The 19401-nt window shown below is 44.3% G+C and overlaps 3 protein-coding genes across 3 annotated transcripts; all 3 read right to left on the reverse strand.

Annotated features, from left to right (window-relative positions):
• Positions 1 to 293: 293 nt before the first annotated feature.
• Positions 294 to 1253, reverse strand: LOC136652661 (olfactory receptor 12D2-like). Its single transcript, XM_066629588.1, has one exon. It carries the CDS (start codon positions 1251 to 1253, stop codon positions 294 to 296), a length of 960 nt encoding a protein of 319 aa, XP_066485685.1.
• An 11235-nt stretch (positions 1254 to 12488) lies between these two features.
• LOC136652662 (olfactory receptor 12D1-like) lies at positions 12489 to 13424 on the reverse strand. The gene is made up of 2 exons (XM_066629589.1): positions 12863 to 13424; positions 12489 to 12745 (listed from the first exon to the last, which is right to left on the reverse strand). The coding sequence occupies exons 1-2, from the start codon at positions 13422 to 13424 to the stop codon at positions 12489 to 12491; spliced, it is 819 nt and encodes a 272-aa protein (XP_066485686.1).
• A 4762-nt stretch (positions 13425 to 18186) lies between these two features.
• Positions 18187 to 19128, reverse strand: LOC136654202 (olfactory receptor 12D1-like). Its single transcript, XM_066631125.1, has one exon. The coding sequence runs from the start codon at positions 19126 to 19128 to the stop codon at positions 18187 to 18189; it is 942 nt and encodes a 313-aa protein (XP_066487222.1).
• Positions 19129 to 19401: the final 273 nt, after the last annotated feature.

Genomic DNA, 19401 nt, shown 5'->3' on the forward strand with positions numbered 1-19401 from the left:
CATGTGCCAACCAGATGTGCCTGTTTGCAGTGATGCAAGGTGTAAAAGACCAAATGAGGTGTATGTTGCTTGCCTTCTGCTGTGGCTGGTAGTTAGAAAGCAGCTCTGTGCAGCAGTCAGTGTGGTTCTAAATCTGCCTCCCTCTCTTCCTTTGTCCCTCCCACGCGTGCTTCTAGTGAGAATAACAGCCCATTTATTCTGACACAGGCAACCACCATATGCACACATTCTGTTTATTGGTCAAGGGTGAATGTGATAGACACATGGAAACTGGCTTTTAAAATGCCTAACTTCTACTTAGGAACATGGATCCATGACCTTCCAGAAAGCAGGTTTTGGCTCAGGATTTTTCTCACAGATGATTTTACTTCTTGATTCCTCAGAGTGTAGATTAAAGGATTTAAAACTGGAGTGATCACAGTGTAGAGAAGAGTGATGATCATCTCTCTCACAGAGAAATCACCAGCAGAGGCAAGCATGTAGTTTGACATGACTGGAATGAGATAAACAGCCACAACAGTCAGATGAGATGCACAGGTGGAGAAGGCTTTCCAACGACTCTGCCATGTCCGGAATTTGAAGAAGAGGAAGGTGATGATAAGAAGGTAGGAGAGGAGGATGAAGAAGAAGCAACTCAGAGCAATACAACCAGTGACCACATTGAGGAGGATGACGTTGAGGGCAGTGCTACTGCAGGCCAGTTTGAGCAAGGGTTTGATGTCACACAGGAAGTGTAGGACAAGGTTGGGACCACAGAAAGATAGCTGGGATGTAACCACAGTGTGCATTAGGGCATGGCAGAAACCAGCACCCCAGGTCACTGCAGCTAAGCAAAGGCAAGCCCGTTTGCTCATGATGATGGTGTAATGCAGGGGGTTGCAGATGGCTACATAGCGATCATATGCCATGACAGTCAGTAGCATGGCCTCACTGCTGCCCAGGAAGTAGAAGAAATGCAGCTGAGTCATGCACCCAATGAAGGAAATGACCTGCTGCTCTGTGAGGAAGCCACTCAGCATTTTTGGTACGATAACTGTAGAGTAGCAAATGTCCAGACAAGAGAGGTTGCCTAAGAAAAAGTACATGGGCATATGGAGCCGTGGCTCTACTACGATGACAATCAAAATGGACCCATTTCCCAGGAGACTGGCCATGTAGAGAAGCAGGAAAAACATGAAGAGAATGCATTGCTGTCTGCTATCATTCGTCAGGCCCAGAAGAATGAACTCATGCACCTCTGTCCGGTTCTCCATCACTGTGCAAACAGAAAACAAAAGTGAAAGCTTTCTCGGTGGTTCCATCATGGAATGGGAAGTGTTGAAAGGCACTGCATAACTTGAAGGTTTTGGTTAGGATTTTTATCCCAATGCATCCTTTAGAGAACTATGGCAGCACACATAGTTCTCTTTCCTCCAATGGATCCTCCCTACAACTCTATGAGGCAGGTTAGGTTGAGAGTGATTGAATAGTCCATCCAGGGGACTCCCAGTGGTGTTTCGTTTAGCACCACCCAGTTGCTGATTTTTCACAATGTGTAGCAATAGAATTGTAATATTGTTCTTTTTTTTCCCAACCATGTGATTTCATAGTGCTATGTCCCATCAAGACAAGTGGGTAGTTGATAGTGTAAGATGGTGTGTTTGATCCTGCTTGTCTTCTACCACTTCTGTTTATCTTTTATCTGAGCAGACAGCACACCTAGCGAAAAAGTTGGAACAGTAAGATGAACCTCAGTCTATACTGTGCACTCCTCGATCAGCTGTATTGCTGTTCTGAAAAATGGTTGGATTTTCCCTTTAAATTAAAGATGAATATTTTGTGGTTCTCTATAGACAATGAATGGGTGGTGATACTGTGTGAATCCACTGTAATGAATAGACCTGGTGCAAAAATCTCAGGTTAAATACCATATCTGGAAGCACCTCTTATTAGCTTCAAGGGGAAGAGGAACCCTTTATGCCTAGCCTGACACTGTAATCACTGCAGCATACCTGTTCTCAGAAATGGGACGAGGAATGGAGGGAGGCCCTACAATACTTTTTGTGCTTTGATGTTAATGCATAAGTTAAAAAAATAAGGCTCTGACTACAGAATACGTGGAGAGCAGTCAGATTTCTGTGTATGTGCATAGTAAGGAAAAATGCAGCTAATTTATATTTCTGATTTATATTTCACATGTTGTCTGGAGTATTGGATATCTTGATAATAACATAAAGAGTATGTCAAATACAATAGGAAGTCCTAGGTGGATACAAGGCCTCCATTAGAATAATAGATTGTCACCAAGAAACTCGTAACTTTTGAGAGAGAATACGTTGCAGTGATACGTATGAAGCATAAGAAAAAGTTTCCTGTTTTGTTCTCAGGTGTGAAGAATATACGGGACTGAAATCAATCTATGAAACTCAGGGTGCAATAATCCAGCATCATTCAAATATGATCTCATTTATTTATTTTTATTATTGTTATTTTTTTTAATCTAGGCAGAAAGATGATGACTACTGTGATAGGGAAAGTTCAACTGATGAAATTCATGGTCATTATACTATGTCAGCATTTCCCAAAACTGTGGGTCGTTCCATACCATACCACAAACTCTTACTGGGAGATATCAGAGACTGCTTCAGAATCACACCAGGCCTGCAACCCACTCCATCGGCCTCTGCAGGCCTCAGAATACCTTAATGAAGTGACCAGAAGCAACTTCTGATTTGGTCCAGAAACTTGTAGTTTACTTTCAGTTTGCTTTCGCAGGCATTCTGGGGCCCACAGAGGTCAATGGAGTGGGTCATGGGCCCAGCATGACTCAGAAACAACATCCAGAGGCTTCCAGTAAGGGTTTGTGGTATGACAGGAAGCATCAGGTTGCGACCCACTGTGGAGGATGAGGTGGGTCACAGCACTAGAAAGTTTGGGAACTGCTGCAATATGTCGAAAATCCTGCTTCTATCAATATAATCAATCATGTGCCACAATGTTTGTCCTCCACTGTACCACTTCACATGGTCTACCTTTTTAAAGTACCACTGCAAGTAACAACATTGCCAGTTACTTTTGAATTGGGAAGCCAGATGTGATGTGACAAACACCATTAAGAGGCTCAGGTTGGACAGGAGGGCTTTTTCAAGTGCAGAAAAGCATGCTTTGGAGCTTTCCCTGCCGAGCTGAGCCTCCTACTGCTGTTTGTTGTGTTGTGTTCCTGGTCTTGCTGCTGGGGGGCAGGTGTCCAAAGGTTCTGCAAGTACCACCAGGAACCACCTCAAGCACCACAGATGGTACCCATATCACTGGTTGAGAAACATTGATGTATACCCCTCTTCCCAATATCCATACTTTTTTTTCCAATGTTCTTCATTTTCAAACCACTTTCTAAGTTCTTTCTTTGAACTTTTTAACAATTACAAAATACCTGATCTCTAGTCATTCTTCAAGATGACATTCCCAATTCTTGTGATTTGTAAAAGCCCATTCATAATGTACTTTCAGTCCTCTCTTTTTTTACCTCTGTCTTTATAACTTGTTTCCCCCCTGGTTGGCTGGTGGAATTCAGCCACTGCGGGCTTTCCAAAATCTTCATTTCCTGCATTCCACCATCAGCCTAGAGAAGAAAGAGAACAGATTTCCCCTTTAGCCATAGACAGTTGTTTGGTGCCATGTCTCTTCCACCCAACACTCTTCAATCAATGTTCCCCATTTCAACAATTTTAACCAATCAGAGAACATTGGCAGAAAGCAGACTTGCTCATGGCTGATGACACATTTCAGCAACAGAAACTCATTCCATTTTGCTTGGGTCTTGTCAGGGTGCACCTAATGAACAACAATGAGACAACTGGTGCATCAAAGTTTCTGCAGTGACAAGCAGAGGCTGTCCATGGTTTCACGTTGGTATATCTCAGCCATATGTCAAGATACCAGGGCATGAATCTTGGCATTTATATATGTAAAATATATGTTCTGTCATTCAGCTACATCCCAACTTCTACAAATGCCACTTTATAATTATGCAAGAGTGATACTTTTACTGGTACGGTCAGCATTATCCTTTGCTAATTACTGCATATCAAGCATCTATTGAGGGTAAGGGGCAGCAGGTCAATATTTACAATAAGGCTGACATCCTAATTCTCTTTCCTAGAAATACAACCTATATAGCACAGTGGAACTTCTTCTGCATAAATATGGACTCTGCTGTTCATGTGGGGAAAAAGAAAACACTGTAGAAAGAAGTGCCCCTCCCTCACAATCCCATGCACACATTTCAATGTTCCTTCCTACATCATGGATCCTTCTGTGTGGACTGAAGGACATAGCCTTTGCTCATAATCCCCCCCCCCCCGCCTACAATTCATTGATCTAGGAAAAATCAAAGGGCTATGCATAGGAGCTATATGCCTGCCAATGATCGCTTACAAAGAATTTAATAAATGTTGATTATTGAAGAAGAAGAAGAAGAAGAAGAAGAAGAAGAAGAAGAAGAAGAAGAAGAAGAAGAAGAAGAAGAAGAAGAAGAAGAAGAAATGATAGGTCATACCTGGAAAAGCTTGATTTTTCTTTTGGTTGAGGTATTATAGAGATATGTAAAGGAAAATTCAAAGATCCAGTGAGAGAAAATATCAGAAACTTTCCTCTTCTTCTGTAAAAGTAGATGTGTGAACTGCTGCTTTTCTACACTTTGAGCTTCTCTGTGTAGTTTGGAAGCAGGCACTGATTCCATCCAAATAAAACATTCAGCATCTCATTATAAGAAAAAAAAAAATTCTTTTTTGAGCCTTGGGATCTAAACAAGCCCCTTAGATTTTGAAAACTTAAACCAGAGGATTAGATCTCTGGAGATTAGTGGTTATTAGCACACTGTTGACAGTGAAAACTAAACATGCTCCTCTAGTTTATGAGCTTGCCACTTGCAAAGTCTTTATTTGTAATTTTACATTTTATAAAATGGAAGAATAGAACCAAGAGAAAAAAATAGAAACAACAGCTCCACATTTCATAAATGACAGAGATGAATTTACAGTTAGTAGTAAGGAAGAAGAGAGGCTAGACACTGATGCTGGAGAGTATTAGTACCCTTAAAGTATCTGGAGAACAGTGGTGTATCTAGGATGTCCTGTGGCATCCAGGCCAGATGGTGCAAGTGGGGACGTTTGCCCTGGGTGCCATTTGAAGGGGGGTGTTGAGCATAGACTTACCCATATTACCTGTATTCTACTGATGGTGCATTTCCTTATCACAGCCAATGGTGCATTTTTGCACCAGTCCCAGGGGACCTCCAAAAAGAGGCACTAGTAAATGAACTATTTTTTTTATTTCTTTTTTTTGTGGGGGGGGGGGGCTTAGCATAAATTCATTTGGTGGAACAGGGCTACCAAATCTTCCCCATTTCCCTTTCTCTGTATAGCCTGCTGAATAAATTCACTTGAGGGATAAACAGGGGTGGCTTCCCACCTCATGGTCTCTCCTTCTTTGTGTAGCCTGCTGAATAAATTCACTTGGTGGGATGGACAAGGCTGGCTACCCATCCTGTGATCTCCCCATCTCTGTTTGGACAGGGGCACAATTTCAGTGCTTGCCACCGGCACCATTTTTTCTAGATACACCACTGCTGGAGAAATTATGCTCATCATAAACACATGGCAGATAATAACATGTCTTCACATAAAGAGCCATTTTTTTCCAGGGAGTGTATATGATCATTTCACTGAGACAATGGGCTGTGCCAACGGGATGTGTGCTGCATCCTGTGTTGCAGCAATCACAGAGGCCTCCTCTAGGTACGGGAACATTTGATCCCTTACACTGCCATTGTACTGGCACTGGAAAGTAGGATTGGGCCCTCAATCTATTTCATAAACAAACATGCAAGTCTCAGCACAAAACATTTTTGAAAAAAAGGGTTTTCAGAATTCAGCTTTTGTTTTTCTGCTTATATAAAATCATTACATGGATTGCAATACATATCAAGGACAGGGACTGGGGGACCTAGATGATTTTCCCTACTTCAGCCCCATTCAAAGTAAGAAATATTTGAAACTTGCATCCCAAACAGAAGCTTTATCTGAAATAAACGTTATTCCAAATAAAGTTATTCAGTGTACAACCCCTGAGATAAATGTGATCTTTACTTGGTGTCCATTAAATGTGCAAAGCATTGAAGCATTCACTCCTGAAATGAGTTCATGGAAAAGTCCAGCCCATAATTCCACCTTTCATTTCAATGTAGTTGGACAGAGCAGTGGCAGAGCTGGGGGGGGGCAGAACTGTAAGTGCCACATGGCTCCAAAACTCGCTGTGTAAGCTGTCCCTCCTCTTGCTCTCAGATCCTGTCTGGGGGCAAAAGTAACATAGAAAAGATTCCTCCGTGTTACTTTTGCTCCCCAGAATGGCCCTGAGAGCAAAGGGGAGGGGCAGTTTACACGGCGAGTTTTGGAGCCACGTGGCACTTACAGCTTCACCCCCCCCCCAGCTCCACTACTAAGACTGAGATACAAAATTCTTTACTTTTTTCCTGTTATTAACTGTTCCCTTTTGTTCAGCTCAGGTCTCAGCAATAGGACATAACATTGTGGGGAAAAGATACAGCTCAGTAAGCCTGAACTAGAGGCCAAGATAGAGAGGAGTTCCACAGCCACCATGTATTTTCCCATAGTGCTCAGATGGGTTGGGACAAAGGACAACCACACACTGCAAAAGAGCAACATGCTGAAAGTTATAAACTTGGCTTCATTAAAACTATCAGGTAACTTCCTGGCTGGGAAAGTGACAGTGAGGCTGACAATAGACAGGAAACCCATGAACACATTGGCTCATAAGAGCAGGGGTCTCCAAACCTCTTGGCAAGAGGGCTGCATCCAATATTTGGCATGGTGTTGAGGGCCAGATAAAACTAAATAAATAAATTTTAAATATAAAATTAAAATAAATACATTAGAGACGGAACTTGAATGGGCTCAAAAATCCAGGATTTCTCCAAGAATCAATACAAGTCACACAAAAAAGCACACACTGAAATGGGTTTGATTCCCTCACTCCACTCCACAAGCAGCTTACTTAAATGTACAGGTATTACTTAAATACTTCAGAACCAGCACACAGCTGTAGACCTCCGCAGCCCCACACCCGGGGCAGAGTTCTTCAATGGTGCCACCCCATGGGCCATCACTGCCCCCGTGCAGAAAACAGCCCCCCCTACACACCAGAGGCTCATGGAGCCTCGCGTGACCTCCACCCATGCCGGGGAAACCTCTGTGAAGTTCCCCGGCGCTATAAATTGTGCTTCTGGCAAGCCAGAAGCACAGTTTCCACCCCCTCAGAGAGCCTTCGGTGGAGTCCTAGCAGCCGGCGCCTGGGGCATTTGCCCCATCTCAGCCTATGGTAGGTACGCAACTGCCAGCACATCTCAGGAAATGTCTGGAGCATGTTCTTAGGCTTGCCCTGGGCTGGATAGAGGCTGGGGTTTGGAGCATTGGAGTATATGTATCACACACAAACACACACATGCACACTCACACTTAGGCTGAAGGATATTCTTCCTCTTTGCAAAGGGATAGACTGACTTTCTTGAAGGGAAGTTCAAGAAAGATATAGAGATTTGTAACTTAGCTAAAGTGGACACTTCTCTATAAGGCCAGCAAGGAAAGACATGGTAACCTTACCACTGGCGTTGCTAGAGGGGGGGGTGCACTAAGTTTTGCAGAGAGCCTCCCTGCAGTGTGCAAGCGGCTCCTCCCCCAAACCTTGGGAGCCATTCGCCTCCGTTCCCCCTCCCCACATGGCTCCAAAGGGGAAGGGAGGAGCCACTTGCATGCTGCAGGGAGGCTCTCTGCAAAACTTAGTGCACCACCCCCCTCTAGCGATGCCTCTGAACCTTACACATCCCAGCTACTTACGCAAGTTCCTCTAAGTGTTCATGAGAAGGTTGGCTTTCAAAGGACAGAGGAATGGAAAATATGTAGCTCAGAGAAATAATGCCACCAATAGAAGGAAACTCTGACCTCAAACCTCCACTGCCTTGTGGCCATATCCAGTTGTGGAAAAGGCTTCAGGAGTCAACCTCGAGGCAAAATCAGGAGCCGGAGTCCCTGAGGCAGTTCGTGGCTGTACACAGTCACGCTCTGGCAACTCCTGCGACGCCACTGGAACCAACCGTATTGGCTTCTGCCTTTCCATTGGACCATTCCAGCGACGTGGAGAAGAGGGATTTGCTGCTTGGGTAACAGCCTATCCTCCATACCTTCTTTACCCAGACTTCAGCTTATAATACTGGTGAAGTATAGAAAGAGTATCATGGATAGTGCATTTAACAGGAACTGCCTCGTACTCCACCTGAGAGAGCAGCACCAATGCTAACACCACAAATGCCACAATCTTGCGCAGAATGTTTATTTCTAAGCATCAGGTTTGCCTGTACCCACGTGGACATTTGAGTCTCCCTTGGTATCACAGTCTAACTTGCTGCACAATTCTGGGTATACGGTCGCCCAGAAAGTAATGCACCACATTTTTTTTCTCAGCCCACAGTAATGGTACGAATGCGAAACTTTAGATATACATTACTTGAATTTTCAGGAGTGCGCACACAAATTTTTGGTTTCTTCAGACAGATAGCGTAGCTGCAGCAGTGTTTCGAAATGGCGTCTGTAAGTGATGTACGTTACAAGCAGCGTGTTGTCATTGAATTTCTCACTGCGGAGAAAGAAACTGTTGGTAACATTCACAAACGTTTGTGTACAGTTTATGGAGAATCTGCAGTCGACAGAAGTACGGTTAGTCGCTGGGCACAGAGGGTGAGGCCATTAGAAGGCGGTTCGGCAGAGCTCCAAGATTTGCAGCGTTCGGGACGGCCATCCACGGCTGTCACACCTGACAAGATGCAGCTTGCTGATGTGCTCATTCACGAGGACCGACGTATAACGACTAGGCAGTTGGCGTTAAAGCTGTCAATCAGCAAAGGAAGTGTGGATGCAATCATCCATGCTCTTGATTACTCAAAAGTGTGTGCACGATGGGTTCCGCGCTGTCTTACGGTGGACCACAAATCTCTCAGAAAAAAACATTTCTTCTGAATTGCTGAAATGTTTTGAAGATGAGGGGGAAGCGTTCTTGTCCAGGATTGTGACAGGTGATGAAAACTGGGTTCACCATTTTGAGCCCGAAACAAAACGACAGTCGATGGAATGGCGTCATCCTCAATCTCCACAGAAGAAAAAATTCAAAGCAACTGCTTCCGCCGGTAAGGTCATGATCACTGTGTTTTGGGACTGTGAGGGCGTCATACTCATTGATGTGATGCCAAGAGGCAGTACCATTAATTCTGAAGCTTATGTGAAGACATTAACCAAACTCAAGAAGCGCTTCCAGTGACTTTGGCGCCATAACAACCCAGGTGAATGTTTGATTCAACAAGATAATGCTCGGCCTCACACAAGTTTGAGGACTTTGGAACACATCACTAAACAGGGTTGGACTGTGTTACCCCATCCACCCTACAGCCCTGACCTAGCTCCCTCAGACTTCCACTTGTTTGGGCCATTAAAGGATGCCATTCACAGAAGACATTTTGAGGATGGCGAAGTGGTGATTCGCACAGTGCAGAAATAGCTTCGTGACCAGAACAAGGAGTGGTACCGACAGGGCATACATGCCCTTGTGTCTCGCTGGAGGAAGGCCATAGAACTGGACAGAGATTACGTGGAAAAATAGGGAGTGTAGAAGAAACATCATTCTTTCTTGTGTGTAAGTTTCATTGTGTTCAATAAATAATTGTTGAAGAAAAAAAATGTGGTGCATTACTTTCTGAGCGACCCTTGTATCTGCTCAGAAGTAAGCCCCGTGAAATTCAATGGGACATACTCAGGGAAGTGCGGAATATATTGGATTACAGCCTTGAATGAGCAGTTACTGGGTTGATTTGAAACCCAGATTTTGCAACGTAAATTAACAGACTGATGGAGTCTTGTCTTAGCCTCAGTTCTAAAGAGCAGAGGAGACATTAATAGCATTTGCTGACATTTCGTTAGTAGTTTTGCTAGTGGTCACTGGCGACACCAAGGGAGTAGCCCGTAGTGGTCATGGTTATTTTAATAATTATAGGGCAACTGATCAGTCAACTGTACATGCTCTCTTTGGTATTTCAGAAGAAAACATATTTACCGCATTGCATCAGACATCTTCAGAATCTGCAAAAATGAGTCCAGGATCAAAATCAATCAATCAATCAATCAATCAATCAATCAATCAATCAATCAATCAATCTGCAGAATGGTGCAGAGATCAGTTTATTCAGCCATTAAGAACCACAGGTTTTGGATGCCATCAAAATCAATGACACTTTAGGTATGACTAACAGCCCTATCCAATCCCCTCCATGCTGCTGCAGGTGTGAGGAGGGGAGGAATGGGGGAATGTCTATATGGGGAGGGGGCAGGGTGACCAGATGGCATAACTGCAAAAGGGTACAAGGCACTCCAAAATGTAGGACATCCAAGAAAAATGTAGGACACGACTAAATAAAAGCTAAAAACACTTGTATATTAATTTCTTGTGGTTAATTTAAACACTATAATCCTTATTATTAAATTTAAAGCTATATTACACAATTATTAATTACAAGAAGGCTATGTGCTGCCTGCAGGAGCTCGCTCACTGGGAAAAGGAGGTTATTTAAGTTCTCTTCCAGGACATGAGGCTAAAAAAGAGGACTTGTCCTGGTAAAAGAAGACATCTGGTCACCCTGGGAGGGTGTGAGTGAGAGGCAGAATGGTAGAGGGAGGGCAGCAGTAGCATAGCTGGGGTTTCACAACACTCAGTTTTTGCAGGCTCCTGAATGAGCCATGCCATCAGCCCCTTCCCGTCCCCTTCGGAGCCATTCCAGGCCATAAGAGCAAAACAGAATCATAGAGTAAGATTCAGTGAAAGATTGCCCAAAAAGGGGGGGAATACAATAGCCGTCTCTCTCCTCCAAGTTAGGAGCCCACACTAAAGTGGGGTTAGGATTCACTGCAAGGTATGACGAATTGGTCACCAGTATTTTTGGAATAAGTCATGGTTCTACTGATATTTCAAATATCTTGTCTCACAAATTTATTGGAGGAGTGGTATGTAGGCAATGGGTTCATTGCACTCAATTTCTATGATATTTTTTTTTCCACCAAGTATGTTGCATTAAAGGAATAGAACAATCCTTGAACAGTTTCGAAATCTGGGTTAAAAACTTCAAAATTGCAGACATTCGAATGAGTAACCATTGAAATCAACAGAAATGAAAATGGATACAAATATTAATGGGCAACTATTTAAATGCTTGGGGAATGGGTTATTTGTATCCTACCTGTCTCAATTCTTGAGGAGTTAGGGGAGTGGATGTTTCATGGAATTTGGGTGGATAACACTGAAGAGGGCTGGGGATAAGAATAGGCCCTCAGTTTGGCTGTACTTGTCGCAAGAGGCGACCAAACAGCCACTGGGTAGGTGGGACTTGTTAGCCTGGGAAGGCAGCTCATCTAAGAGAAGGAAAACTCTGACCTCAAACCTCCACTGCCTTGTGGCTACATCCAGTTATGGAAAAGGCTTCAGGAGTCAACCTCGAGGCAAAATCTGGAGCCGGAGTCCCGGAGACAGTTCATGGCTGAACACAGTCACATTCTGGCAACTCCTGCGACGTCGCTGGAACCAACCGTATTGGCCTCTGCCTTTCCATTGGACCATTTCAGCGACATGGATTTGCTGCATGGGTAACAGTCTATCCTCCATATCTACTTGACCCAGGCTTTGCGCACTGGAGAGGACGCTCTGTTCCAGAACACTATCAGAGTGCGATACCATAGTCTTCCGAGACTGAAGGATGCCAGCAAGAGAACACTGAAGTTACAAGCTTCACAAGTGGACCACTGGCACATGCTGTCACAAAAGTGTTGTAAAGTGCTTTGCACCAGCACTACTCTTGATTGTGACACTTGATTGTGACGCTACTCTTGATCGTGACACTCTCAACTTTTTTCTATAAATCACACATATTTTCCCCCTTGCTGTAACATTCTCAACATTTCTTTCTATAAATCACACATATTTTCACCTGTCTTGTTAACTATAACTAGACAGTTGTGACATTTGTTTACAGTTCACAAGATCTCCCTTCCAAATACATTGTAGACACAAACTGAAAGAAGCAATCCAACTGGCAAATGGTTTATTAAGGGCCCAATCGTATTCAATTTTCCAGAGCAGGTGCAGCCGTGCCAATGGGGTATGTGCTGCATCTTGTAGTGGGAAGGCAGTCACAGAGGCCTCCTCAAGGTATGGGAACAATTTTTCCCATACCTCGGGGTTACATTGCAGCTACACAGGTGCTGGAAAGTTGGATAGTATTGGGCCCTTAGTTGCCTGCACATGTGGATCTGTTGAAATCTTCTGTACCTTTTTTTTATTCTTGTGTACTATTGTGATCCATCTCCGTTGGATCACAAGAAGAAAGAATTTTTCCCCATTCATTATGAAGGCATGAACTTTTGGTTTACTAATTTCTTAAGTGCACTTTTCACCTCCTGGTTCCTTAGAGTGTAAATCAGGGGGTTCAAAACTGGAGTGACAACAGTGTACATGAGGGTGACCATCATTTCCTGCTCCAAAGATTCTCCTGAGGAGGGAGGAACATAGGTCAAGATAGCTCCCGTGTAGAACAAAGTCACAGCTGTGAGATGCGAGGCACAAGTGGAAAAGGCTTTCATTCTACTTTCCTTAGACTTCACTTTCAAGAAGAGAAACAGGATGATATAGACATAGGAAAGAAATGTAAGGAGGAAAGGAAGCACAACAATTAGTCCTGTAATTATGTTGAGGAGGCTAAGATTGAGAGTGGTGCTACAGCAAGCCAATCTCAACAGGGGTTTGACGTCACAGAAGAAATGCTGGATTAAGTTGGGACCACAGAAATTCAGCTGGGAAGTCATAACGGTGTGCATAAGTGCATGGAAAAACCCAGTGGTCCAAGTGGCCGTTGCCCAAAAAATGCATGCATTCTTGCTCATAATGCTGGTGTAACGGAGTGGATTACATATGGCCACATAGCGGTCATATGCCATAACACCTAGCAATAAAGCTTCGCTGCTGCCCAGAAAGTGGAAAAAGTGGAGCTGGGAAAGACATCCAATAAAAGAGATTCTCTGCTGTCCCGAGAGGAAGCCAGCCAGCATCTTGGGTACAGTGACTGTAGAGTAGCAAGCGTCCAGGCAGGAGAGGTTGCAGAGGAAGAAGTACATGGGGGTATGGAGTCGTGGTTCAACCAACGCTATGAATAAAATGGCGGCATTTCCTAGCATGCTGGCCAGGTAGAATAGCAGAAAGAGACAGAAGAGAAAGGTATGCAGCCCCATGACATTCGTCAGACCCATGAGGATGAACTCCCGTGCGTGGGTCTCATTCTCCATCACTGAAAATACAGAGAGGAATATTAGGAAGGAAGGATTGCTACTGAAATAGGTCATCATTGCACATAATATTTCATAAATATGCTGACAAAGAAAGAATGTCAAAAATAAAGTGGATGGAAAAGCATCAAACAAAAACCACCAGAAATGGGAACAGGTCCCACCCACCTCTTTAAACCCCTGGTAGACATAATGGATGATATTGGATGGTTTCTAGGTTGCAAAGTTTGTGTATGAGAAGGTGGAGTAGATAATTGCCAAAGTTGATTTAGAATTCTTTCTTTTTAATCCTTGCTTTGTGTTTGACAACTGCCTGAACAACATCCCAAAAGGACAAGCACGTTCCAGTATCATTACTTCTTACTTTCTCATCCAAGGAATCAGATTATTTGATTTGGTGAAATATGTTCATATTTTCTTATTGTAGTCTTTAAGGGCCCATACATAGTACTGTAGTCTTCCCAGCAACACAGTGGCACCAAAATGGCTACCGCTGCAACATGTGGTGGCGGCGGCAGTCCAGAAAGTCTCCTCTAGGCAAACCTCCATGGCATAGAGAACCTACTTGGACCTGCGCTAGCAAAATAGCTGGTGCAGGTCTGCGTGTCCTCGCATAGATATAACTAATTTTTCGGCAGTGCTCCCCCACTCAAGACTTCTCAGGGTTGTAATATTTTGTTTTTACAATTCAGAAGGGGGAAAAGAAGAAATTAAGAACATGAAGACTTTTTGTAGCCAGAACTCAACATACAAACAAACAAACAAACAGTCAAATCATTAAAGGCGGGGGGGGGGATGTTGCTGAAATCAGTTATTCTTTATACTTGCATTTTTAATGGATGAGATCTCTTTATCCAGCCTTTCCTTCCAGCTCACGTGTGAGTGAATTTAGTCCTCTGTCAAGGGCGTTTAGGAGAAAATAGCAATGCTAGAGCAGAGAGTGACTGTGTTTACCCACAAATAGTCCTTTTTATCAAAGTCCTGCTGCTTGAAATAATCACAAAGGAACAAAAATCATTCCTTTAATTATTCTCTTTGGGAGAGACTGTGCAACTAAATGAGGGAATTTGCTCAGTGCAAACAAACATTCACAAACCCTTGATCCCAAAGGGAATGAAAAGGACAGTGGTGTAGCTAGGGTATTGGACATCCAGGGTGGGAGGGATAGACCTGGCCTCCACCTTGAAATCCCCCTGTGGAAGTCAGGTGTACTCTTCACTTCAAGAGGCTGATAGACCTAGCCTTCAGCAGGGGATCTGAAGGCGGAGGCCAGGTCTACCCCTGGCTTTGAGTTGTCAGTATATCAAACCTCCACCAACTCTACCCTTTGCTTTGAGCAGCTGCTCAAAGTGAAAGGTTGACTTGACCTCCACTTTGAGATCCCAGGGGAGGTCAGGTATACCAGTGGCACATTTGACACCCTGGGTGTACTTGACACCTGGATGAAGTTCACCTGGGATGAACTGCCCCTCCACCTCACCCTTGCTACGTTACTGGATAAAGCTATTCTTTGAATGAAACTAACCATCAACTCTCAGAAAAGTGACAGCAATTATGGCAATAAGGCTGTTGGGTAACTACTGTATGTGTTCAGAAGATGTCTATCTAATCGTGTGTATGTGTGTGTGTGTGTGTGTGTGCGTGTGCGCGCGCGCACTAAAAATTTTTTGGAATTTTACTCTGGCTACAGTCTTCTTTCTGGTCTGAGTGTTGATGGCTCCGATCTGATACCCCTCAACTTTTATCTCCAACACCATTTAAAATGGGAACGCTTGCTCCAAGAAAATGTAGATCGCCTTCACCATCTGGAGTGTCTGTTTTGCCCATTACTCCTTCTGTGCTCTTCTCACATATTCAATAATTTGCTGTAGTTGGAACACTCTTTACAGTAAAAAGTATTTTGGCATAATGCTGCAATAAAACTTACCTAGCTGCGAAGAGTACAAATTCAATTGCTAACTCCTGCACCCACTTGCAAGCCCGGTCCCTGAGCCACCTGGGCCAGGACTGCAGAATGCTCACCCCGCCCCCCGCTGGTCTCACCCTTTACCAGAGTGTTTGGGGCCACACACAGCCTCCACCAGAGAACTTCTGAGGCCTCCAAAGGGCTTTTAAACATCACTTCCAGTTTTCGTCGGAAAAATTGTTGGAAAAATGGCCCTCCTGAGACCTGAGAAGGCTCTCTGAAGGCCAGGGAGGTCGTATGCAGCTTCCCCAAGCCTCCAGAGGCCTTCTAATGCCTCTGGAACGTCTTTGAATGTCACTTCCTCTGTTTATAGGAAAATCATGTTTAAAAGCCCACTGGAGGCCTCAGAAGGCTTCTGGATGGCTGGAGGAGGTCACATGCAGTCTCCCCAGCCTCAGGAGGGAGGCCAAAGGAGGGAGGGAGGCCTCAGAAGGACAGCCAAAGGCAGTGGCGGGGTGCATGGATGACAATGGGGGGTGGCCAGGGCTGCAAGCCCCACAGGTGTAGTGCCCTGGGGCTTTTGCCCCCATAGACCCCCTCAGGTATTCCAATGTCTGCAGTATGTGTTTTTCACCTCTGAGAGCAGGGCAATGGCCTACTTATGTGCTTATGTCATCACCAATTACTTCCAGATTGGGAGGCCAGATGCAGCACAACAAACACTGGTGGACTCAGGGCAGATGAGAGGGCTTTTTCAAGCATGAGAAAAGCGTACAGTAGAGTTCTGCCTGTGGAGCCGAACCTCCTACTACTGTTTGTCACATTATGTTGCTGATTCCACAGTCAGGCAGTGGAGGTCCAATGAGTACCACCAGACACCACCTCAGGTACCACCAGTGATACAAGTATCACTGGTTGAGAAACCCTGGTCTAGAGCCCTCATGTTATCTATCAGTCAGGGGGGCTGGTGTTGCATAGCTGTGTATCCTGTTGTGGCTGAGGCACACAGTAGTTTGCTCAGTCTCAAATGACCAGTTTCTGGTTCAATTCCTGTATCACCTAATGCTACCATGAGAGAAAGTAAAGTTTCCCAGTTCTAAAGTGGCCTCTAAAGTTGGGAATACTCATTTTTGTGCCTTCACTTAGGATACACTTAGGGCCCAATCCTATCCAACTTCCCAGGGCCAATGCAGCTGTGCCAATGGGACATTTGCTGCATCCTGCAGAGGGAGGGGACAGTCACAGACACCTCCTCATAGTAAGAGTTTGTTAGTTCCCTTATCTCAGGGCTGCATTGCGGCTGCATCGATGCTGGAAAGTTGGATAGGATTGGCCCCGTATTTATACTAAATAGTCTATTTATTTATAGTTTCCCTAACACAAATTTTGGGCATCTGACCAGTCTTTACACAGGGAGGATAGCACTGGAGGCTTCATGAATCCTCATGTAGAATGAAAGTAGTCTTCTTGTTTACAGTTGCTATCGTGTTCTACTTGGACATGTTTCTGATTCCTGCGAAACTTCCGTTATACATGTTCAATAAGTAATGATGAACTTATCATGCATTTCCCCCCGGCACAACATTTTGCAAAGAATCTTGTAAAGAACTGGTGATCTCCATTTTATTTATTATGCCAATGCTTTGCTCTTCTTCTGAGGTTGGTTAGCAACCTTCAGTCTCGAAAGACTATGGTGTAAGCCTACAGCACCCGGTATTCTGAGGCGGTCTCCCATCCAAGTACTAACCAGGCCTGACCCTGATTATCTTCCAAGATCATTCTTCTGAGGAACTTCTTAGAAATTCTCCACTCTTGGCAGTGGCATTGCTAGGGGGAGTGGGGGGTGCAGGACACACTGGGTTACACGTATTATTTTCAAATAATATCATCATGTTATATATCATTTGATGTGTAATTTCATGCAGAATGCAATGAAGCAAACTGTGTTGAAAGAGCTGTATTCTATCAAAAGTTATAGGAAGAAAACCAGTGGGGCAGGGCGATGGTGCATCACCATGCCCACTGCATGGGAGGAGTCCAACAAGGGGGGGGTGACACGCTGGTCTCCCACATTGGGTGATACAAACCCTAATAATGCCACTGATTCCTGGTTTCTTACAAAGGAAGATCTGTCTGGCATTAATAGTTCTTTTCAGATGGTTCAGGATCTGTGTACAGGCTCTGTGCTGGGAGTGAGAGTGGATCATACTTGCTCTTCCACCCCTGTCTTCAAGTGTCAATCTGCATGCATGGAGTCTATGCACATATAAGGGCTGTATGAACAGAGTCTCCAATAATACAGAGAGAGCCTTCATACCTACACATTCAGATCACCTTCTGCATAATTGTATTGCTGCTTTCCCACTTCACTCCTAAGTCCCAATTAACCAGGGATACCCTGCGCATGCCCAATCTCATCTGATCTCGGAAGCTAAGCAGGATCAGGCCTGGTTAGTACTTGGATGGGAGAATACCTTGGAATACCGGGTGCTGTTAGGCTTATACCATAGTCTTTCGAGACTGAAGGTTGCCAACCAACCAACAAACTCATTTCATAAAGAGGGCCAAAGTTAGATTTCATGGGGTCTGCTGAGGGCCAGAAGTGACATCATTAAGCAGAAAGTTGCAGAAAAAATGAATCATTAATCAGATGACGTTCTTACATAAAAACTCATTAGCTGCAAATGACAGAAGAGAAAATGTGCAAACCTTATTCATCTTTTCAAGATACAGGAGAGCCCAATTATCTCTCGGGGAGAGCCTCATTATAACAGGGGTTAGAGAAATGGCTTCCAGGGTCTGCATTCACCCGTGGGCCTTATGTTTGACACCCCTGCAATAAACAGACATTTCATTTCATATGCTATCAGGAAAGAGCTTTCTGATCACTGTTTTCCATATGGCTGATTTCATCTCCTTATTCCTCAGGGTGTAAACGAGGGGATTCAATACCATGACACCTACATTATACATGAGGGTGGTTAACATGTCCCACTGTGGGGAATCTCCAGAGGAGGGGGGCAAATAGTTGAACAGGACAGGGACATACAGCAAAGACACAACTGTAAGGTGGGAGCTGCAGGTGGAGAAAGCCTTCCACCTTGCTTCCCGTGATCGGACTTTCAGGAGGAGGAAGGTGATTATGTAGAGGTAGGAGAGCAACGTGAGAAAAAAAGGGATCATGACAACGGAGCCAGTGACAATATTGAGGAGGCTAATGTTGAGTCGGATGCTGCTGCAGGCTAATCGCAGGAGTGGTTTGATGTCACAGAAGAAGTGCTGGACCAGGTTTGGTCCACAGAAGTGCAGTCGGGAAGTCATCACGGTGTGCATCAGTGCATGAAAGAATCCAATGGTCCAAGTGGTTGCGGCAAAGAACATGCAGGCATGCTTGTTCATGATGGTGGTGTAGCGCAGAGGGTTACATATAGCCACGTAGCGATCATAGGCCATGACTGCCAGAAGAACACCTTCACTGCTTCCTGTGAAATGGAAGAAATGGAGTTGGGCTAGACAGCCAGTGAAAGAGATGACCTGGGGCCTTGATAGAAACCCAGCCAGCATCTTGGGCACAGTGACTGTGGCATAGCAGATGTCCAAGCAGGAAAGATTGCTGAGGAAGAAGTACATGGGGGTGTGGAGGCGAGGCTCTCCCAGGACGACAATGATTATGAGGGTGTTTCCAAACAGACTGCAGAGGTACAGCAAAAGGAAGAGAGGAAAGAGGAAATGCTGAAGTTCTTGGAGATCTGTGAGACCTACTAAGATGAACTTGTTCACTGCTGTCTCATTCGCCATCACTTTGTTTTTTACACAAGAAAACAAAATGACATTTGATTGACATTATTAGAATAAATTGTGAGCAGAATGCATCAATAACAAAAATTTCATTTCAGCTCTAGACTAAGGCATGCACAGACTCTCCCTGCCAGTCTCCAAAAAAATATTTATTCAACTTATAGAAACTCTCAAGGTAGACCTGAAAAAGACCCCTGTCTGAAATTCTGGAAAGTGACTGCTACAAAGAGCGTGATCCGAGGCTGAATTTCTTTTCTCTTTTTAGTTATAGAT

The sequence above is a fragment of the Tiliqua scincoides genome, chromosome 5 (genome assembly GCF_035046505.1).
Source record: "Tiliqua scincoides isolate rTilSci1 chromosome 5, rTilSci1.hap2, whole genome shotgun sequence".
In the NCBI taxonomy this organism is placed as follows: domain Eukaryota; kingdom Metazoa; phylum Chordata; class Lepidosauria; order Squamata; family Scincidae; genus Tiliqua; species Tiliqua scincoides.

Coding starts and splice junctions, on each gene's coding strand:
- LOC136654202 (XM_066631125.1), bottom strand. CDS start 19,128: ATGGCGAATGAGACAGCAGTGAACAAGTTCATCTTAGTAGGTCTCACA.
- LOC136652661 (XM_066629588.1), bottom strand. CDS start 1,253: ATGGAGAACCGGACAGAGGTGCATGAGTTCATTCTTCTGGGCCTGACG.
- LOC136652662 (XM_066629589.1), bottom strand. CDS start 13,424: ATGGAGAATGAGACCCACGCACGGGAGTTCATCCTCATGGGTCTGACG. Junction 12,746..12,862: donor CCTGTTGAGATTGGCTTGCT/GTAGCACCACTC, acceptor TCTTCTTGAAAG/TGAAGTCTAAGGAAAGTAGA.